Source organism: Aspergillus karnatakaensis (genome assembly GCF_047715665.1).
Source record: "Aspergillus karnatakaensis strain CBS 102800 unplaced genomic scaffold BJY04scaffold_53, whole genome shotgun sequence".
NCBI lineage: Eukaryota > Fungi > Ascomycota > Eurotiomycetes > Eurotiales > Aspergillaceae > Aspergillus > Aspergillus karnatakaensis.
Window position 1 is genome coordinate 229,869 of NW_027395765.1, and position 21,316 is coordinate 251,184.

A 21,316-nucleotide genomic window follows, 5' to 3' on the forward strand; every position below is an offset into this window, starting at 1 on the left:
CGAATCAGATGGAGTTTCGGCGCCGGAGGAACGTTTGCTCGGATCACGTGCGCTCATCTGGAAAATCCGCAGGAATGGCCCAGCACCGCGACAGACCGGCCAGGCGAGGATCAGCCATTACGCCTTTCAAGCGTGCCCCCCCCGATACTTGCTCCTGACTTTCACCGAGGCCATTGGCAGCCGGTCTGTCTCATCATGGCCTGGCAAACCCCCAGCTGCGTGCCCCATGCCATGCAGTCTGTCCGTTCCGCAACCTACCTTCGGGCGTCGCTCCCCCAACGCTCAGCAGCTCCTACATATTTTGGTCCAAGACTCTCCCTCTCAGCACACTCGCAAAGACGTGGAAAATTTCGGAGCTATGCGACTGATGTTGAAGCTGACAGTTTCGAGGCTGCTCCGGCTATCGACTTCGAGCAGATTCGGACCTTGCCTGCACGAGTCGTTCCTATGTCACCTGCTTACTTCACCGGCACTCCGAAGTTCTTTGATTGTCTTCTGAGGCTTGAGAAGGCTCTAGAGGATCATCGACATCTACCCACTGTATCATCTTCCGATGCACCAAGAGTCGCTTGGCTCAAGCAACCACAATTCCAGGAGCACATTGGAGAAGCGATCCCAACCAAGAAGTTTAAAGGCGTAGTCCAGCTTCTACAGCAGTTAAATCGCATAGACTACAAAGTCATGCCGGAATCGGTCCGACTGATGCTGAAAGAATACACGCGCCCCGGAAATCCGTATGGCAACAAATCGGTTCAGCCCACAGTGGACGAATTGGGCCGTGCCCGTGGAAAGGGGAAGCGAAAATCGTCTTCGGCTGTGGTGCACCTGGTTGAGGGAGAAGGAGAGGTGTTGGTCAACGGAAAGAATTTGGTTGAGGCATTCCCTCGTGTGCACGACCGGGAAAGTGTGACATGGGCTCTAAGATCTACAGCAAGACTTGACAAGTATAATGTCTGGGCTACGGTAAGCGGCGGCGGTACAACTGGGCAAGCAGAGGCCATTGCATTGGCGCTCGGACGGGCTTTAATGATTCACGAGCCTGCCCTCAAGCCCTTACTGCGAAAAGGTACGCATCCTCATCAGATCGAGGAAATGTTGTTCCTGTTTCGGAATAATATGCTAACATGTTTATCTGTACTGTAGCTGGTGTTATTACGGTGGATGCTCGTCGCGTTGAGAGGAAAAAGCCTGGTCACGTTAAGGCGCGCAAGATGCCCACCTGGGTCAAGAGGTGATATGCATTTGTGCGGATTCTCTTGCTTATATCCCTTCGGTACCTATTTTCGTTTTCTACATGTATTATTCGACTTTCACCGAAGGCCTTTTTCTAGACCGTTTTTTCTCCATCCGGCATCCTGATGTTGCTTTCAGGTACGACGACGCTGCATGTTGGCGGCAACCCGCATGTAACTATTGGCGTTCTTTTCGTTCATCAACTTAACCGAACATGATGTAAAATATCTGTACGACCATCATTTACCTTTAATCAATACCAATGACAATGGCACAGAGTATCTGGTCCAGGATTTCCCTTGGCCCTGTTCATTTGAAAGCTGTCTTCTAGGCAAGGGAGCTGAATTCAACTTCCAGGAACCGACTAGCGAGCCGGAAGGCAATCCGCTTCACAAATAAGCTCAAGGCAAAACTCGGTACAGTCCAAGCTCAGCAAACTACCCACAACATGGCGTTTAGATCGCCAAATGGACCCAGCTCACTGGCTAGGACCGGAGATCATGATCGTCAAGACTTCGCAGGGCGTTCATCACGACGGAAGAAGAAAAGGACAAAGTGGAGGAGAAAAGTATGCCAGGGCGGACACATGCATAAGAGGTTCCTACCGTCAGGCCATCAGTTCGTGCCAAATCAGCAAGATAAGCATGATCCAGATTCGACCAAGCTAGCCTTACTCTGGGTACGTATCTTGTGCACCTCTGAATCCTGGGGCTTTCCGCACGTTCCTCTTAAGCTTCAGTTAAAATGCTGATTGTCAGCGTCCAACGAACGTGAGGAGCTGGTTCTGAAATCTTGTACTTCCATCCTGCCCAATCACGGACACTGTCTTTCTGTCCGATGTAATGAGGACATGGGATGGCAGCTCCGGAACTGAATCGATTGGATGGGGTGTGTCATGGGCTTCGAGGCACCTCTCCTGGCCACGAGGCCGGTGGTGTTGGACCAATTGAGGGAAAGTGTAGGCAAAAGTGACTAGGTTATTGCATGAAGGTACCTACTAGGGCTGTACGAGGGACTCGTAGTCTCGTAGGCAATTGCAAGTTCCTTGGAAGTTGGAAGTGACTTGTGTGTTGTTGACGGAAGATGTGGTAGGTAGGTATCAGGTGATTCATTTACATGTGACGGAGTATACTGAGTGTCCCGTAGACTGCCAGAAGTACGGAGGCCTCACAACACAGCCTGTGTTGAGCCATCAAACTTGGCTATTGCAATACTTCTAGCCTTCGTCTACAGTGTCGATTAATCATCTCGCAGTCATCTTCTGGCTCCGGTCAGAAAGACAAAGCGATTGACTATGCCCAGCGGGTCACCGATGTCACTCCTCTGAGATGGATTGCTTGATTGTGACAGTATACCCGGGTTGGGAGCGAGACTACAATTCCAAATTTCTCCAAGCCATTTCCATATCGTGCTGCGAAGAGATCTACCTACCCCGAGAGCCTAGAGGCCAAAGGCCTGAGCCATCTTCTCTAGCGTGTGATGATCGACAGCCATCCCCACTGCATACTCCAGCCCTGGCAGCCTCGCCCTCGAGCATGTCCAGTCGAATCGTTGAGTCAATCGGACGATCCAGCGCCAATCGAGCTGACTGAAGTCGATCCCTGGCGTCGATGACCGACCCAAAGCCTTGGACTCTGATCTCGGCCGGACTCGCCCTTAAGATCCTAGGGCTCTCGGGCCTCACAAGAACAGAACTAAGTGTGCCACCGGTCGAATTAGGGTGTATCGAGGAATGATGACAGATCTCGATTGGCTGAGCTGCATGCATTGATCTCTTGCAGCACTGGTGACATTCGCAGCCGGAAATCTTCCACAGGCTCTGTTGGACAATGATCTACCCCAGGAATCCTTGTTCATTGCCGTACTTTGATCGAAGCAAGTCATTCTTGGTCTGAGGTGCAAATGGTGACCCCAGGCTTCGATCCTCGAGGATCCCAGCAACAGCTGTCATTGTCAACGGTTGCTCCCGTGCAGCCCCAAGACGACATGCCGCCTCTCAAGGTCATGAAGAGGAAAAGATAAAAAGAAATTAAAAAAAAAAGAAAACCCAAGCCAAGCGAGCACCAACTTCCAACTGACTTCACAGCGTTCAACATTGCTTTTTATCCTCTTGCCATCGTTCCAACTTGACGACTCACTTGTTGACGGACGGTTTCCTCCGGAAGTTCGACAGGTCAGATTCCGGCACGCTGGGTCACCCACTCACAGCCTCGAGTAAGCTGGTTCTTTGGGCGAAAAACCGGGGCTGTGGGAGGAACCAGCAGCCCACGATTCCAGGTTCTTATTGCCTAGGTGAACCATCATTTCCGGAGATTTGGAATGATTGCAATCCAACCTCCAAGAACAGAAAACTCTTGAAATGGCTGATTCCCAAGGAAGTGGTCGCTAACCTTATCGGATCCCTTGGAGATCTTTTCTACTAATCAGGAGTAGTGCGTCCCTAGTACAATTCCTACTATTTAAGCCTGGTACAATCCCGAGCAAAAGTGGTCCTGGCTAGCACCTTAGAGGGCTAAAGGTGACCAGTGATGCACTTGATCTGCTCATGCTTGTCTTGGAAAGATGGGGCGAACAGCTTCAAGTGAACTGTGCGGATGTGCTCCCGTCGGCCTGGGAGTACTTTGGAAGAATAGGATTATAGAAGAAATAAAGAAGAAGACTCTTTGTCTCTCCTGCATTAGCTGTTCTTGATGATAGACAAAAGCAAAACAGATCTATACTTATGCTCCATTCGTGCCATCTTTCCTTTTTCCCTTTTAGAAGTCTTCCTCGCCCTCTTTTGGCCTCTTCCTTTCTAGCCTCAGGTACTCCTGTCAACAACCTCCTTTTTTACTTTTTCCACTTAAATTAATCATTTCTCTTGCAGACCTCACTCTCCACAAGGTAGAAGATCCTGCACAGGGCCCAGAAGCCATGACATTGATGATTTGTGACGCCAGGGCCATTGTTTTGTCTCGCCTGTCAGGGTCTCTTGAGAGCATCCATTCGCCTCGTTGTTGAGGCTTCCAATTATTGCTTTGAGGATTGATCCTCCGTTGCTTTGCTTATAAGTACTTGCGAGGGTCTACCTACTCCTGACTTTGTGGGATCCCCGGCGTCTCGACTACCCTTTCTGCTCGTTCCCACTTCAACTGCCCCTCTCTTCTTCACCGTTCCCCAATAATAAGCACCTTTGGGCTGCAACCACGGGGCAGACTGACGAGATCTTGCATTGCATCTGACCTTAAGCCCCTAGAAGCTGTTCGTAAGCTTCGACCTTGACTTTCTTCTCCTTTTTCTCTCCTTACCAAACCGCCTCGTCCATTCTAGCCCTTGAGGCTCTGCGGCTCTTATCGCATAATATCTGTTAGGTTTGGCTTCAGTGTGTTATACGCCTGTCATTGACTGCTCAAGCGCTCTTTATTAAGCTTCTAGCTGCGATAATCGCCAGAAGTCTGTGAGTTTGGCCGTCTCTCACCAAGAGTGGAGCTGACTGAGCTAAGTGATATCTAGGTCGCCTTGGTTGTACCCAGTCATCGTGCGGAGGTGAAAGTGTGAGACTAACGCGCGCTTACGTTTTACACGGTAGTACTCGCATTAGGCCTCTGCCGGAGTGACAATAGACGAGATTGCCGTCATCAAGGACTGAAGTGGGCAAGGGCATAATCCACAGTGCCGTTTCAAGGTCACTGTTTCTCCCGCCAAACTGGAATCCTACGCGAGCCCTCCGCTCTCCCCGCCGACGCATTGGTCCCTTAACTTTGATCCATTGCGCGGGGGAGCGTTCGGGGGCATGGATGGAGACTTTCGACGTATGAAGCAGGATGACCAGCAAGCCCATTACGCGAGTCAACAGGGCATACCCCGCCGCTCTGCTTCGAGATCATCCGGCAGCACGGCAGACCGGTTCAGACAGACTGGGTTCAATCCAACACGTGGAGATCCATCGCAGGCCGCCGGTAGACCACGAATGCCTGCGTACATGGAATATGGATACACAGACAGCACCTTCCAGGGCGGTGCGTTGCAGGAGGACGAATTGCAACCGTATCCGCCGACGTTGCGCGACCACCAGCAGCGCCAGCATCCCTTCCCTTCATACGAGCCCGAGATGGTATACAACCTCGGGCAGCAGGCCTCAACGCAGAATCCGTACGAGCTCGTGCCACCGTTTTCATCACGGCAGTCTGCAGCCTTGGATTCATCACTCTCCGGCCAGTTTTCTGTTCCACAGTTTTACACCCCCAATGAACCGTCAGGCGCTGGGCTCCCTTCGCCTTACCTAACGTCGGGACTTTCTCTGTCGGCATATAATCAGCCGGGGCCCATTGGACGCTCGAGCGCAACACAGCCCTTTTCCGCAACCATGGCGGACTTGACCCCCGTGGGGGCGGCGGCGGGACAACAGCAAGCACTACCACAATCGCAGCCCCAAGTCATGGCAGAAGCGCCTGTTTCGGTTGAGCCGTTTCGAGATTTTCAGCGAGAATTGCGAGGGGCCATCGAGCACACGCGTGCCGGCCGATTGGTAGATGCTAGTCGATCACTGCTGAATATCTCCGAGTGGCTAGTGGCTAGTGGCGCGCGGGAGCTTGGTAAGTTTCTCTTTAGCGTCGCCCATCTTCATGCAGAGCGAAGGAGTAGGCTCGCCCTGCCAGGGCTACTTATCACCTCCTACCTATATTGAAGGCCGCCAAATGTGATAGATGCTGACATTCGTAATGCTAATTCAGGAATTCTTCGCGATGACCAAATGCCACACCCAGCTCGCTTGAGATTATGGAACGATTTCAATGTCTCCTGGCTTGCGTTATGTCAGAAACAGAAAGACATGACGCAGGAACTACTTCAGACTGAACGGCAACATCCGCCTCGGGCTTGTATTTTGAGCATTGAGGAGATGGATACTCTGGGAAAAGCGCTAATACGCCTTTGTGATCAAATGGAACCGCACGGCTTGGTGGATTACGAGATGGGCATCTGGGAGGATGAGATTTTGTCTGGTAAGTCGGCCCAAAGACAAAAAAAAAAGCCCGCAGATGATAATAATGGGAACGAAACAGCCTTGGGTCAATGTTTGGACCTTTTCGAAAATCGATCAGAGCACACTCGTACTCGCCCGGCCGCATCTTCGCACACATGAGGTCTTGGGCTTCAGATGCACGGATCTCTATACTGTGCAGATCGAGTTATCCAGCGCCCAGACGGCATCCACTTTCCGCGTCAGTCCTCTGGGGCGGCCCTAACTTCTAAGACAGATAGGCTATATTAGACCTGGCATCTAACTATGATCACATTCCCGGCTTTCAGGATGCGCTATCGATTGATAGATCCAGGAATTTGATGCCCGACAAGTCTCATCATCGCCACGCCAAGCGCTTTTTCAGCACACCTCTCTGCTCCTTGACGCTGGAGTGCCCAAAAATACGTCTTTCTGACTTGGGATATTTGCGACGAGCCCTAATCAGCGACTCGACAATATTCCCAGTCAAGTATTATTGCTCAAGGGCAAGGAATGTGATCGCATTTTAGCACGATCAATCCTCTCTCCTTGAGCTCTGCTCGACTGTGCACCGCACATTCATGTCAAAGGCTTATCATCGAAACCCCAACACGGTGCGCCGCCCGACCATCTGTCCTTCTCTACTCTCCCTCCGTCATCTCGAAGAAGCGGATAAATATCGATACGAGAAATGAACGCGCCCCGATTACTCTCAGTGAATCATAGATTTATCCGTTATTGATACCATTTTCTTGCCATCTTTTAAACCCTTGTTAATCAGCTGATACATAGCTGCAGCCGCGGCAGAGATTTAATCGATATTTTTTTCTTGTGTTTTGTCGCTCTGCCGGGGCTGTACGGACTCATGAACTTGTACCCACGATGCTTAAATCTGCAACGCTACTAGGAGGTTTAGTTGTTCTTTTGCCATTTGATCACTTTCTGGTTCCATACCCTGTGCTCTTGAATTGTCCGATTTCGAGGGGGGTAGTTGGCGCCCCATGCATGCGCATTCGTCTGTCTCAAAAACCTCCAAGTTACGTTCTAGATGAGCAATGGCCATAAATACTAATACTTAAATACTTGAATGAAGTTTGCACGGTCATGACACCCTTGCCTCTCGCACATATCGACTACTAATTTCCACATATGCCTCGTGCTCCCTCCCCATGTACACTGTGCCAGCCTCTACCGCTACAATGTATCCTGAAACTAAGTCACCAGTCCACGTGAATACATCTACCGTGTACGGAATATACGTACTGCTGAGAAGTGTTTTCCAATTTAAGTAAACCGCGTGGAACGACAAAAACTTTATTTGGACCCAGCTGTCTGTGCCTGGAAGTTAGATTCCGTTAAGGTTCATGTATGTCATTTCATCCAATTGAGTAGTATGTACCTAGTGCCGGAGTTTCTGAGTACTCGTTCCTAGGACTCGGGTACATGGGCGGGTTTCGACGTAGTAACTCTGCCAAGTTACCTAGGTTCCCATTTTGTGGTGTTTTAGTGTCGTCACGATCGTTTCGTAAATATTCATGTCAGGTGATATAGTGATGTTAGGAGATAATCCAGTCAGTGCAGTGCGGGTGCAACCCTGTCCACGCAAATCCAGTACAGTGCCATTCAAACAACACACAGGGTAAAAGAGAGCGGGGTGTGAATTCGACCAAGGCCGAGTCAATCGTATCCAAAGTGCGTTATGCTTAAATTTGGCCTGTATCGTATATATCGTCAGCATCAATTCAAATTGGAGTATATCTCATCCTTCAGCAAAACAACTACAGACCCATCATGACGCCAGAGATACAAAGACTAAGGGAGGGGAAAACATACTCAACGTCATACTCAAATTTACATCCGTATTTTCCACCATATCCGTAAACTCCTCGAAGCTGATCTTCCCATCGCGGTCCTTATCCGCCTCCATAATCGTCTTATCCACAATCTGCTGCAACTGCACGTCCTTCAGGTTATTTCCGACCATCATCTTGAGCACGATGAAGAGCTCGCCGTTGGAGATGTAGCCGTCGCGATCGATGTCATAGACTTTGAACGCGAACCGCAGCTTCTCTTCTTTGTTGCCCTTGGAGCTGAATGCAGAGAGACCGGAGACGAATTCTTGGAAATCGACATCACCGCCGCCGTCTTCGTCAAAGATGGCGATCATTCTGGGGGGGGGGAGTTAGTTTCTGCTTGAATGCTTCGAATTGCGGGTGGTATGAGAGGAGTTTCGGGGTGAGGCGCACCGTGTGGCGAGCGGGTTGGAAGATACTTGTGGGAGAGAGAGGAATTCGTCACGATCGATTGTGCCGGAATTATCCTGGGACTTCTGTTAAATCGGCTCGTTATTATGGTCTAGAGTACGCACCTTGTCGAGCTTCATGAAACGCTTGCGGAGTCGGTCAACTTCGTCCTTGTCGACTGGGAGCAGTCAGCAAGCGATGAGTGTGGTAGGCAGGATGGAGCAGACAGTTTGATGCGGAAACGATGTTTTCAATGAGCTGTGATGTTCCAAGCGAGCTCCGCCGCCTGCGCGCATAGAGGGCAGCGTTGTTGGGTTCATTGGCCTGATCCATGGTAGAGGATATCTGATTGTATGGAGATCGGCCAAAGAAGCGTGGAGAGCCCTAGGGTAGAGAATCCAGGACAAAGAATACAGGTATGGGTGATGTGGATAATGAATGCAAAAGCAATAGAAAGAATGCACGTTGTCTATCAGAGCGGAATGGAGATGAGATGCGGCTGGAGTTGAGGCGTGCCAAGATAAACTGATAGCAGGAACCCAGCCCCGCACTAAGCCCGAAGCGGACAGCCCTTGGCCCAACTTAGCGAACCGGGAAACGCCCCTGACTCCCTCCCTTAGGCTGTGAGTCTGGGTTGAGCAAAGGGCGGCAAAACAGGTCAACGTCAAGTCTTCAGTCAGCAGGTAGCCCCGGTACTACAGGATCATTATCACCCACCCACCATCACCATTCATCACAAAAATACGATTACGCGATTCTACATGATCCGCCCTTTCGATTGAGCCTAATTTTACCCCCCCTTTCCTATGGTCGCTGTGCCTTCTACACCTAAACGTTCGCATGACTCGATACGGGGGTTTGGGGAGAACGCGCCCCAAGAAGCTCACCTCTAAAGCGTCTATACCTATAGTCAGAGAGCATGAGATTGATGCTCTTGAGGATGAGATCCAAAATGCTCTACAACAGATCGAAACCGGTGTCGAAAAGGCTGAGGAGTCGGTACGTGTTCCTTCCTCATCAATCCCTTGATATCACGTGATGGCATCCCGACTTCACCCATATGAAAAAATTTTCACGGGGTATGTTCTCTCAGCCAGCGCATGCTAATGCGGTTGTTTCGAACAGGAATTCCATTTGCAAGTCGCTATAAATGCGACTGCGCAAGGAAAAGTCGTAAATGAAGCCCATATTCCGACGCCGGAGACCGTCCTCAGTAACCTCCGGTATGACGAGCTTTACCCCCCTGTCTTCTCGCAACCGGCGACGTATATTCGCTTTTCTTCAACGGTAGAAGATTGCTGCGGGTGTCCGTATAATATGACTGAAGAGGATGATGTGTTCTTGAAGATCATGAACGAGAAGCGGGACGCCGCCGACCGATGTACGGAAGACCAGTTCGAGGAAGTAATGAACTTCTTCGAGGAGACGGCGCGGTTAAAACAACCATATGCGGCGGTAGACAGTCCACCAGTCCTGAGTTTCGCGGAGATGCAAGATTCCATGGACGCCACCGTAGAGGATATCGTAAAGCGCTTCGCTAAAGACGTATATGAGCACTGGAAGGGAACGCGGACAAGCAACGGCAATCAAGGTCTATTTGCAAGCCTCAAGGTAAACATCACCCCATACAAACTTCCAAATACCCCCGCTGACTCGTACTTGCAGTTTGAGACCGGTCAAGAGACCGATGATACAGATCCATATGTCTGCTTCCGTAGACGTGAAGTTCGGCAGATTCGCAAGACTCGGGGCAGGGACGCTCAGAGCGCGGAGAAGCTGAGGAGACTCAGAAAGGAACTTGAAGACGCTCGCCAGCTAGTCGCTTTAGTCCGTCAACGAGAGTTAGCGCGGAAGGAGATGCTGGCAACCGAGCGGGTTGTGTTTATTCAACGGGCTGAGGTCAAGGATATGAAGAGGAAACTCAACATCAAGGACGACGATGAGGACCTCATCAACCAGAAGGTAAGCGGAATCCACATCTTGCTCCAACCAATGCACATGCTAATTCGAGCAGCCTAAGAAGAAGCCTACGGAGGCGCCACCTATGCAGCGTCCAACAGCAACTCATCTTCGTATGCCACCAAAGCCTGGAACCCAGGCTGCAGAAGATTTGCAGTTGCTGGAGGATGTCCAAGCGGAGAAGGAGAACGATATTCTGCGCGATATCAAGGCGAACATTGCCAAACACATCAAATGGAACGAGGGCTATGTGGACTTCACGCGGGCACCGCTCTCACCATCTCCTGAGAGGACATTTGAGCCTCTGTTTCGTCCTGCGATCACGACTCAACTGCCGACTCCTCCATCATCGGACACTTCCGAAAATATGCTGGATTCATCAGCCTTAGATACCGCAGGCCCCATATCGTTTCGTGATAAGCTGGCCACGCACGCTCTGATAACCAGCGAGGATGCAAACAAGATGCCCTCATTTAGGAGACGCATCGGGCGTGGTGGGCGGCTGCTGATTGATCGTCGTAATCTCGATCCAGGTTGTAAAGTGGAGTTAGACCCCTGGAAGGCGGACCGATTCAAGTATGACCAGGAAGATTCAGACGAGGATCTCGACTATGAGATGGATCAGTACGACATCCAGATCATGCAGAATCGGGCCATCATGCTTGCCAAAGCCCGAGATCAAGCACATGCCCAAGCACAAGCAGCGCAAGCACGACGACTGCAGGCTGAGCAAGCCGTAATGAACAACCCAAATCCGGGACAAACGATGGGATCGAATCCCGGGCCTGGCGCCATCGCTCCCACACCTGAAACTTGAGCCGGCTCTCGATTTCTCTCCTTCCCTTCACCACATTTCCGCCGCCTTCCTCGAGCACATCCAGTTCCTCCTTGACTGCCGCCTCTCTTCGAAACTTAGTGTACTTTTACTCCCTCGACAGTTTCTCTTCATGGTGGCAATTTTCGACGCCTTCTCCAACGCAAAACCCTTTTCCACCCAATCAAATTCAGGATAACGTCGCTGATGATCATCTTCCCTCCTTTTCATGACGACCTAAGATTATGCGATGTTAGTGTACATAGCCAGTTTTCCTCTTTTCTTATATCCTCATTTTTTGCAGCCGACACCGGTCGATAGAAGCATGTACGGATAGTGGTGGTGTGGTGATAGTGAGTGAAGCTATGAGATTAGCAACGAAGAAAGAAAAAAAGAAAGGGAAAACAAAGAAAACAAAGAAAACAATTAATAATATCTTTGAGAAAGCGAAAACTTTTGTTCGTAACTTGATGAGTGGTGTCGTAGGACTTGGCGAGACGTCAGTTCTTTTGGGCTTTCGTTCTCCTGGAATCGTCGACGTCGCCGTTGGCGGTCCGCTTGGATGAAGGGTTGGTCTCGGCGCTGGCGATGTGCTCACTGAGTTTGAGTTTCAAGAACTCGAGAATCTCTTTCTCGCCTAGTCGAACTTGAACTGCCATCTTTCGCCGCCGGGAAGACCCTCCCAGAGGACTCGAGGCTTCGAGCTGATTGATCTGGGCGAGGAGTTCATGGTCTTCCTGTATCGTCGTGTTGTACCGTTGTTGGCTCTTGACGACTGTATCGAGCAGGACTCTTGCTTCATCTTTGCCAAAGGTCAATTTCGGTGGCTTTTGCTTCTGTTCCTGATGGGTGAACTGCTCGGGGGTCAGGGTCAGGGTTTTGAGTAGCACCGCGAGTTCTTCTGGGATTATGTCGAGAAGGGATTCATCCGCTGAAGGTCGAGGTATGGCATATCCATCATCGAGCAACTCAAGGTTCTCAAGAAATTGGAGCTATAGAAAGTCAAGGGATGTTTAAGGAAATGGGGCGGCTTCACGAGGTCCTCACCCGTGGCTGGCTTTCAATGTCAGAATTGCTGAGACCCGCGCAGGAGCAGAACAAGTCAAGAGATAGCTCGACAACATCGTAAGGGGTGTAGTTATCAGTAACATAACCGTAGCGCCTCAGGAGATCAGCTCGAGGAATCTCTCCATAATCATTGAAGATCTCCTCACCCGCGTGGATGGGCTTAATTGCTTTCATGACGAGTGACTCTTCTTCTTGGAACAGTCGAGCCTGTGGTAAGAGTCAGAAGGGGTGTGAAGTTTGGGCGTTTGTTGGAGACGCACGTTGTTCCTGTCCGCGTCTGCATTCAGGATATCAGCCAAAGGGACCATGCCTTTCGAGGTCTGTTCGTCCTCGTCATCGGTCAAGTATCCGTCTTCACCATCGCGCTCATCCTCGTTCTCTGGTTTCTCAACATCAAATGCATAAGCCATGATCAGAGAACCCATAATGTGAGCGAGGTTCAGGAGAACTTGAGCGCCCATATCGCCTTCGAACGAAGCAAGCCCATCAATAGGAGGGAAAACTTGAGGATGTGCTCGGACGATAGGAATAATAGTCTCCAGGATGGATGCTTCAGCTCCCTCTCTCCCAATCTTCTCAACAACAGCGCTCCCCTGAAGCTCGGCAAGCTCTTCGGGCGACCAAAACATCAAGGTATCAAAATTGTGCGGCAAGACCCTAAAGTATGGGGCCCAAGTAGAGTTATCACGTTGAAGGTACTCATATATCATGACCAGCATCAAGGACAGCCACGGCCCAAGCTCTCCCAAGTTCTGAGACAGCCGACTCTGCAAGTTCGAATTGTGGGTCGAGAGGACAAGAGCTCGGGGGATGGTGAAAAGTTCTTCGCCTTCAATGATGTCGGCTTGAGCCACTATAACGGCGAGGCTATCGTATCAGAGACAGTGCCACTTTGAAGAACAGGTTCGACTTGAATTGCCATCGACAGACGGCTGAGACGAGGGAAAACTCGTGCAGGCGGAGAAACGTACCGACACCTCGTCCTGCAGCATTTGCTCTTAAGTCGGCAATGCGAATTTTATTATTCACTCGGACACCATTCCTAGATGCTAGCCATGAAGCAAACTCATCCGACTGGCGTTGGAAGGCGCCAAAGTCGGAAAAATTGGTAGAGGACCACATTGACTGAGCTTGGTGAGGATTGTGGGTGAGCACAAAGAAAATCAAGTCAGAGTCGGTGAGGGGTCGAAATCGAGAAGAGTAAGATGGTCGAGAGTGATTGCGCAGTCGTATACATATGTCAGACCAAGAAGAGGGGGGGAGAGGAGGAGGGGGATGAGAGTAGGGAGAGGGGAAGAGGAGGAGTGGGCTGTTGAGTTGTATTCTCTTAGTAGGGTCTTGTATACCGTCGGATAAACGCAGCAGCGGATTTACCGTGGCCGACCCAAGAAGCACGAGCCAATCGATAACGTCGCTGATAAAAAAAACACTCCCCGAACCTCCGACTATTTCTGCCCCTCCATAGGTACATCATCATAGTTATCCATCTAAACGATTTTAATACTTTTTGTTTTTGAAAGAGAATTCCTCATATTTCATATCTATCCTTGTCATAATGATCGCCATCGGCCTCGAAGGCTCCGCCAATAAACTCGGCGTGGGCATTATGCTACATCCCAAGGATGGTAGCACCCCACAAGTACTCGCCAATATCCGTCACACCTATGTCTCTCCTCCTGGAGAAGGATTTCTCCCCAAAGATACAGCAAGACACCATAGGGCTTGGGTCGTGAAGCTTGTCAAAAAATCTCTCAAAGATGCTCGGATTTCCGTTGACGATGTGGATTGCATTTGTTATACTAAAGGACCCGGCATGGGAGCTCCCTTGCAAAGTGTCGCAGTCGCCGCGAGGACGTTAAGTTTACTATGGGAGAAGGAGTTAATTGGCGTCAATCACTGTGTTGGACGTACGTGACATTCAAGACCCCCAGTTGCACTGGGAACTCGTTGGCTAATTTGGTGACTACGCAGACATTGAAATGGGCCGGCTCATCACCGGCGCCTCAAACCCCGTTGTTCTTTACGTATCCGGCGGAAATACTCAAGTCATCGCATACAGCTCTCAAAGATATCGGATCTTTGGCGAGACCCTCGATATCGCAGTCGGCAACTGCCTCGACCGGTTTGCGCGCACACTACATATCTCAAACGACCCAGCGCCGGGTTATAACATCGAGCAGCTGGCGAAGAAGGGCAAACAGCTCGTCGACCTCCCATACACAGTAAAGGGCATGGATTGTTCGATGTCTGGGATTCTAGCGGCAATCGATGGCCTAGCAGGAGCGTATGGACTAAACGGAGAGCAGCAAGACGACGAAGACGAAAACAACACAGACGAGCCATCAAAAAACCAGAAACCCACGCGAGCAGATCTCTGTTTCTCCCTGCAAGAGACTGTCTTTTCGATGCTGGTTGAGATCACGGAGCGCGCTATGGCGCATGTTGGGTCGAAGGAGGTTCTGATTGTAGGTGGGGTTGGGTGTAACGAGCGGTTACAAGAGATGATGGGCATTATGGCCCGAGATAGGGGTGGCAGTGTTCATGCAACGGACGAGAGGTTCTGCATTGACAATGGGATCATGATCGCGCAGGCTGGTATACTCGCATACAAGACAGGATTCCGGACGCAGTTTGAAGAGTCGACATGCACACAGCGGTTTCGCACGGATGATGTATTTGTGCAATGGAGAGATTGAATTAGAGGATTTGTCTTCAACAACAGTTTTACCAGCCAAAGCATCTCTACCTCTATTCGCCGAGCTTTCTCTTGGTATAAGGCCAGCAAGTATGAATCGGTTAGAGAAAGGATCATCTCTCCCTGGAAAGTGACGATAACCTGTACTGAGCTGTGTCCTCATTCTCTAACACATGTTCGTTCAGGTGAGACCTAGTATCCTGAGTTGAGATAGTACGCTCGATGAGAGGAGATGGTAAAGCGAATGGCTACCCAAATAACTTCCATTGCTATCGTGTGTGCCCTCAGAATGCCACGGATGGAGTCAAACCAATGATAGATCCGTGCTCTATTGACGGTCAACTGGCTTTCGGCGGTAAGTTCATGCCACTGCAGTCTGCCGCCTGCCGCAAGGTCGAGCTTCCAACCAAAGGATCCTCGACCAAGGATCTTCAACATTGAAGATGGCTGAACTTGCTTCGGATAGCCTCTGCAACTGGTTATGATCCGCGGTGAAGGGCTAACCGACCAATTATCAATATTACGGATCTTCATCGTACTTTGGGCCGAGCATAGGAATACTTGCTCATGTCGTCGGAGACTGGGTAGGGCGTGGTTGAATAACAAGCGCCTGGTAGGGCCTTTTATTCGCCGATATCTCCGGTAGGTTTATACAAAATTGTGGTCACGTACTAGATGCGTTTAGCAAGTGACAGTTATATCCGGGTTCAAAATGCACACCTTTCGTTTATATCTCGTTGTCACACTGGTGGCTAGAACGTTATTCTTGATGCTGCTGGTAGCGAGATGATTGAGCACGGTGTGATTAGGGTTGATGAGCAGACTGCTGTCATCTTTCATGGGCGTGGTGGTATTCAGAATAGACTTTCCTAGGAAAAGTGGCAGGCTTGGTGGTGTGGGCGCATCACCAATGATATTAACAGCTTGTTGATAAGGAGCGCTGTCCTCTTCTTCCTTATCAACATCGAGGAGGAACTTGGGAATGATATTACGGAAATCGCCGGTTGGTATTTCCTCCGGCTCCTGCTCCTTGTCGGACTTTTCTTCTTCAAGAGGGGTTTCCACCTTTCCATCCACAACCTCGTTGGGAAGAACTTGCGCGGGGTGGACGCCAGGCGACAGAGCCCCTTTGTCACTTTCTCTCCGCGATCGAGTTGCATCATCTGCACTGAGTTCGATGTAGTTGACCAGATGATTCGTGAAGTCGACAGCGGTTGGGAGGTTGTCAGAGGCGCGCATCTCGCCGTCAACAATGAACTTCAGATGGTGTGTACCGGGGCGGAGATTGAGCTTCGCCGTCAAGACACTAGGGTTGACGTCGCTGTTGTTGATTAGGCAGTTCGATTAGCAACCGTTAATGGTGAGATAGATATGCCTATGAAGCAGCAACAGCGCGGTTCACAAACCTTTTGTTTAGCTTGAATTTCTTCTCCCAATTGACGAATGTGCCAGTCACATAGACCCTGTCACCACCGCCCGTCCATTCGATGGTTGTCGGAATAGCCCTACCGACAACGCCACCAAGCGATTGAATCTCATCCACCACGATATCCTCGTCTTCGACTGTAGTGATGGCTAGCTTTTCGAGCGTTGTCTGATCGGCAGATGTTCCATCAGGGGCGAGTATGCTGGGGTCATCAGGTCCGCTAATGGGCGAACCCGGCGTAGCTGTGGCATCGCCGATTGGAAGAGGCATCCGCGGTGGACGTTGGAGGTGATGGGACGCACTATAGTACATTTTGTGAGGCGGACCCGATGGAGCAACAGATTGATATGGATCGCGTCGAGCAGCAGCAGCACCAGATACCGGAACTTGCACGGGCTTAGACGTATCAGGTGGCGCGGGGATCTCTCTTGGGCGGGGAGAATCTGCTTTCTTGGGTTCGTGGTAGTCCGGCCGGTCTACCATGCGAGAAGGTGAATCTGCGACATTGCGTGATGGCAGGGGACGCTGGACGGGAGTGTGTGCTTGCGATGACGATTGGCTCCCTACCTTCTCCTTGGAGACAGACAGGTCGACCGAGGGTGCTTTGGTAGCGCCTGAGGAGGTGGTATAGACTGACGGACTGCGAGACCCTTTTTTCTCAGTCATTGAACCCGTCAGGCTCGTGGTGCCCGAAGCTGCCGGGCTCGGGCCGTCTCCGGCAGGCGCAGGACCCTTGGACGGATTATTGCCCATCTTGAGACGTGAGGTGGCTGCAGAGAAACGAAGGTATGAGGGGAGAGGCCGCGATGCGGGGCAGAAAGAGACTGATGAGCCGGGGATGAGAATGTCTAGGGAATCAAGACATCCGTATCAAAGAGTCGATCTCAGAAGCCCGAGGGGCAGAACGCCAGATCGGGCCAATCTGATTTCGGAAAACAGAAGGTACTCGATGAGTCAAGGCAAGGGGCGTGGGGTGACAAAAGAAATAACTAATCTATTTCGTATAATCAGGGTACACATGTGGCAAGAAACCCGAAAGAACCGGGAAGGGGGAGAAGAAACAAGGGCTGTAGTCTGGCAGCTCTGGAGATGATGTCGACGACTCGACAACCGCTGCAGTAGTGTTGATAGGAACTGACTAAACCGCTGGCCGTAAACTGCCATTTAGGGCTTAGGGTAATAATGTCTGGGAAATATGGCATGCATTGGCTTTACAGCCTATAGATACTTGAGTCTGCTCTTGATTATGTAGCGTAGAATCTTGAATCATATCTGATGGTACACAAGGCACATGCCATCTCACCTTCGTTTCCCACCGTTACCCAAGCTAACCACGGAGTAGTCCCATAGATAACTATACCCACCTCTCTGTATCCTTCCGGACAAGGATTGAATGCACTGTCTCTGATTCGTCCAGTTATCACTCCAGGCTCCGTCTCCGGGATGCTGGCTTATCTATAGGCTCGCATCCAGTCATTACTCGACTTCCACATGCAACAGACAACCATCTTCGAGCCTACTGCAGGATACTGCATGGAGTATACAAACATTATTCTGCCTATTGTTACCGCCAACATTGCCTCCTTCCCAAAAGGGTACTCCGCGGCATCTCCGGGCCGAATCCCTTGACCACAGCATCATCATCTCTGAGTCTAGCATAGCAGACATCAACTCTATCCAGAACAGTGTCTTCATGAGTTAGAGCCCATACTGATGGGCTTCCTCTCAGCATTGTCATTCCCATTTTACGTCTTCATTATATATCCTATTTACTATGTAGCTTTTTGCGCATATTTCCTACTCGGTCTGCTGGCCTCACCCTTCATTTATCTGGGCTCATTGGGGCTGTGGCTGGCTCTTCTACCTCTCAGGATCTTGATTAGTCTACAGGTATGGAATCTCGTTATTTACATCCGTTCTAGGCTGCTTTCTGACGTGATTAGCCACTCCTGATATACCTCTCAGTCGCTTCGTTGGTAGGAGTTTGTTTGGGCTCTATACTCTACTATACAACGAGAGTCGGTATTGAATTTGTCTTACAGAATGCCCCAGGTCTCTCAATCACTACTCGTCTCAAATCCAGGCGAGAGCATCGAGCCATTGAGAGGCGGGGGTATATGTCTTCACGCGACCCTATCGTGCGCAAGGACATGTGGATCAATTGGAAATGGGGCACGGAGAAGAGTGGTCTAGTTTCTGAAACCATTCTGGAAGAAGAAAGCCAGGAATCTGAGTTTTCGCTCACTTCCTGAGAGCGCACGGGCTTGTGATGGGTCATTCTGGATTTCCGAAACATGACCTTCTCGGTACGGATTTCCTGGGAGAAATAGAGACTAGAGGATTGTGGAGTGCGGAATCTGTATAGAAGAATAGGCGATCATAGTCGGTGGATAGACATCTCAGTTCCGCCAGTGACAGGATCATGGATCACCTATAGTAGGTACCTAAGTATGGATAGATAGGTATGAATGCCAGCGCAGGATGACGTACACGATTCGGGGTCGACAAACAACCTTGACATGCAGATGCATTCATTCATCATATCATCCCCCAATTTGCACTCAGTTGATCAATAATCCTGTACCACCTTTGTTCGAAAAAAAAAAAAATTTTGATCTAGATAGCCGTAGCCTTTCGGTCCCAGGGGCCAGGGCTAGCCCATTCTTATCTGGCTGGCGACCGCTCAATCTCCCCACTAGGTACTGTACTTACTTACTTCCTGTCTCCTTGACTATTGGAGACTCATCCTCACGTCTTTTCTATCCACCCCAATGCCGATCGCTAAAGGACAAATCACCCACCGGCCTAGCTGCCGTTGAAGGGGTCTTTGAAGTTCGGTGTTATAATTAACGCCGATCGAGTGCCACCGAGCTGTCAAACGAAACAAGCCACATTCGCTAGTGATCGACGACCTACCGTGTCAGCTACTGCCAACGTGAAAGACTAGCAACCCCCCGACAACAGTGCAGGACAATAATGATACTACCGCGATCACTGGCGCGGGTGCGCATACTTCTTCTCGCTACGGCTCTTACAGTATTCTGCGTCTGGTCATTCAAGCGCTACCCAGGTCACCTCACTGTCACTCAGGGGGGTTTCCAGAATGTCGACGAGCAGGCGCAAGAGCTGACATTGGACGGCCACATCACTCTCTGGAGTCGCCTTCAGCCTGTCCTGATTGCGTCTGCGCCGAAGTGCGGTCCACCCTTCAGATTGGGGAATGCACCTACGATCAGGGTCGAGGAATCGGACCCTGACAATCGACCAGAGATGCTAGACATGCTACCGGGTGAGGTTGAGGAAATGAAGCGCGCTCACGGCAGGTTCTTGAAGGGTATGGATATGATGGCGGCAGACCTACATTATGTTCCAAATACCCGGGGGATAGTCTCTACAGCTGGGGGGTCTTATCTGCCGGTATTGATCATTTCGTTACGCATGCTCAGACGGACGGGCTCGAAGCTTCCTGTAGAGGTCTTTCTAGCAGACGACGATGAGTATGAACCACACATCTGCGACGTGGTTCTTCCCTCTCTAGATGCGCGATGCGTGGTGCTATCCCATATCTTCGACACCGCTCCAAGGGTCATGAAGATAGAGAAGTATCAATTCAAACTCTTCGCCATGCTATTTTCCTCCTTTGAGGAAATTCTCTTTATAGATGCCGACTCGTTCCCCATCATGCAACCAGAATCCTTGTTCACAAATGAGCCATTCAAGTCAACAAACATGGTTACATGGCCCGACTTTTGGGCATCTACCGTCTCCTCATACTACTTCAAAATCGCATCGCAGCCAATGCCCGAACCGGGCGTCCGTCCACGGCAGTCCACTGAGTCCGGCGAGCTTCTCATGTCAAAGAAAACCCACGCCAGAACATTGCTTCTAAGCACTTACTATAACCTGTTCGGTCCCGACTACTACTACGCCCTCCTGTCCCAAGGGGCAGCCGGCGAAGGCGACAAGGAAACCTTTGTCGCAGCCGCTATAGCCGTCAACGAGCCCTTTTATCAGGTCAAAGAAGGCATCGTCGCAATGGGTCACCGTACCGCAGGCGGCCTCGCAGGCTCTGCAATGGTACAGTTCGACCCATCGCCAGACTACGCCCTGCACTCGGATCCGATGAAGCTCTCTAACTCTAGGGACAAGGCACCGTCGTCCCGACCCTTCTTCATCCACGCCAACTTCCCCAAATTCGACCCAGCAACAATTTTCGAGCCGCATGAGGTCAATCCAGCTTTTGCAGACGACGGGAGTTACACCCGTGCCTGGACAATACCGGAAGACGTTGTAGAGAACCTCGGCGCGGATGTGGAAAAGCACTATTGGAGGGAGATTCTCTGGACGGCTTGCGAGCTCGAGGATAAGTTCCGCTCTTGGAGTCGCAGGACCGGGATTTGTAAGGGGGTCAAGGATTACTGGAATGCTATATTTGCTGATACGAGGGGCTGAGTGTGTGTACATGGAGCGATCTACAGGTTACTTCCAGGTATCAGATCTAGACCATAGACTGTGTACGGACTTCCGAGGCGTCCCTCCAGGACACAATTCTTTGGCGTGCCGCTCGTGAGCGTACCTAGTATTCCTCCCTCGTGGTGACATCGATGCCCACTGGGTCACGCACACTAGCTAGGTAGGCTCTAAAAAGAAGAGAAAATGGCAAAAACATCATGGTCCCAGAGGGGGTCGAACCCTCGACTTTGGCGTTATTAGCACCACACTCTAACCAACTGAGTTATGGGACCAGTTGATGTTTCAGGCTTTTTAAAAAGAAAGCTACAATCCAAGATTAGTTTACAAGCAGATGGAACTGAGGCAGACGGCTTCATTCAACTGAGTCGGCGGAAAGGAGGAAAGGGGTGGTGTAAAAATGATACTTGGCCATGCAGCTAGTTTC

At 50.6% G+C, this 21,316-nt stretch overlaps 9 protein-coding genes and 1 non-coding gene across 10 annotated transcripts; 6 read left to right on the forward strand and 4 right to left on the reverse strand.

The window, feature by feature from the left end:
* Positions 1–103: 103 nt before the first annotated feature.
* On the forward strand, positions 104–1,929 carry BJY04DRAFT_197730 (mitochondrial 37S ribosomal protein uS9m). Its single transcript, XM_073712510.1, has 3 exons — positions 104–1,066; positions 1,144–1,833; positions 1,907–1,929. Exons 1-2 carry the CDS (start codon positions 196–198, stop codon positions 1,233–1,235), a joined length of 963 nt encoding a protein of 320 aa, XP_073567523.1. The 5' UTR covers positions 104–195; the 3' UTR covers positions 1,236–1,833; positions 1,907–1,929.
* Positions 1,930–5,920: 3,991 nt separating this feature from the next.
* Positions 5,921–6,455, forward strand: BJY04DRAFT_125745 (uncharacterized protein). Its single transcript, XM_073708400.1, has 2 exons — positions 5,921–6,215; positions 6,276–6,455. Exons 1-2 carry the CDS (start codon positions 5,966–5,968, stop codon positions 6,353–6,355), a joined length of 330 nt encoding a protein of 109 aa, XP_073567524.1. The 5' UTR covers positions 5,921–5,965; the 3' UTR covers positions 6,356–6,455.
* Positions 6,456–8,003: 1,548 nt separating this feature from the next.
* On the reverse strand, positions 8,004–8,790 carry cnaB (calcineurin regulatory subunit B; the record flags this gene model as incomplete). Its single annotated transcript, XM_073714174.1, has 4 exons — positions 8,004–8,382; positions 8,461–8,534; positions 8,583–8,635; positions 8,685–8,790. The coding sequence occupies 4 exons, from the start codon at positions 8,788–8,790 to the stop codon at positions 8,004–8,006; spliced, it is 612 nt and encodes a 203-aa protein (XP_073567525.1).
* Positions 8,791–9,090: 300 nt separating this feature from the next.
* On the forward strand, positions 9,091–11,414 carry BJY04DRAFT_125751 (enhancer of polycomb-like protein 1). The gene is made up of 4 exons (XM_073708401.1): positions 9,091–9,456; positions 9,583–10,068; positions 10,123–10,419; positions 10,472–11,414. Exons 1-4 carry the CDS (start codon positions 9,298–9,300, stop codon positions 11,231–11,233), a joined length of 1,704 nt encoding a protein of 567 aa, XP_073567526.1. The 5' UTR covers positions 9,091–9,297; the 3' UTR covers positions 11,234–11,414.
* On the reverse strand, positions 11,247–13,420 carry BJY04DRAFT_230498 (ribosomal lysine N-methyltransferase; the record flags this gene model as incomplete). The annotated part of the gene is made up of 4 exons (XM_073719307.1): positions 11,247–12,222; positions 12,278–12,505; positions 12,559–13,165; positions 13,200–13,420. The coding sequence occupies 4 exons, from the start codon at positions 13,418–13,420 to the stop codon at positions 11,731–11,733; spliced, it is 1,548 nt and encodes a 515-aa protein (XP_073567527.1). The 3' UTR covers positions 11,247–11,730.
* A 349-nt stretch (positions 13,421–13,769) lies between these two features.
* On the forward strand, positions 13,770–15,699 carry kae1 (O-sialoglycoprotein endopeptidase). Its single transcript, XM_073712511.1, has 2 exons — positions 13,770–14,205; positions 14,270–15,699. Exons 1-2 carry the CDS (start codon positions 13,854–13,856, stop codon positions 14,992–14,994), a joined length of 1,077 nt encoding a protein of 358 aa, XP_073567528.1. The 5' UTR covers positions 13,770–13,853; the 3' UTR covers positions 14,995–15,699.
* Positions 15,526–17,292, reverse strand: BJY04DRAFT_125801 (putative Snf1 kinase complex beta-subunit Gal83). Its single transcript, XM_073708402.1, has 3 exons — positions 16,400–17,292; positions 15,714–16,314; positions 15,526–15,664 (listed from the first exon to the last, which is right to left on the reverse strand). Exons 1-3 carry the CDS (start codon positions 17,170–17,172, stop codon positions 15,617–15,619), a joined length of 1,422 nt encoding a protein of 473 aa, XP_073567529.1. The 5' UTR covers positions 17,173–17,292; the 3' UTR covers positions 15,526–15,616.
* A 668-nt stretch (positions 17,293–17,960) lies between these two features.
* Positions 17,961–19,028, forward strand: BJY04DRAFT_197772 (uncharacterized protein). Its single transcript, XM_073712512.1, has 3 exons — positions 17,961–18,307; positions 18,361–18,850; positions 18,910–19,028. Exons 1-2 carry the CDS (start codon positions 18,133–18,135, stop codon positions 18,669–18,671), a joined length of 486 nt encoding a protein of 161 aa, XP_073567530.1. The 5' UTR covers positions 17,961–18,132; the 3' UTR covers positions 18,672–18,850; positions 18,910–19,028.
* BJY04DRAFT_197773 (alpha-mannosyltransferase) lies at positions 19,016–21,114 on the forward strand. The gene has a single exon (XM_073712513.1). The coding sequence runs from the start codon at positions 19,396–19,398 to the stop codon at positions 20,869–20,871; it is 1,476 nt and encodes a 491-aa protein (XP_073567531.1). The 5' UTR covers positions 19,016–19,395; the 3' UTR covers positions 20,872–21,114.
* Positions 21,091–21,164, reverse strand: BJY04DRAFT_t132. Its single transcript has one exon. It is a non-coding gene; the product is annotated as a tRNA-Ile (tRNA).
* Between the last annotated feature and the right edge of the window lie 152 nt (positions 21,165–21,316).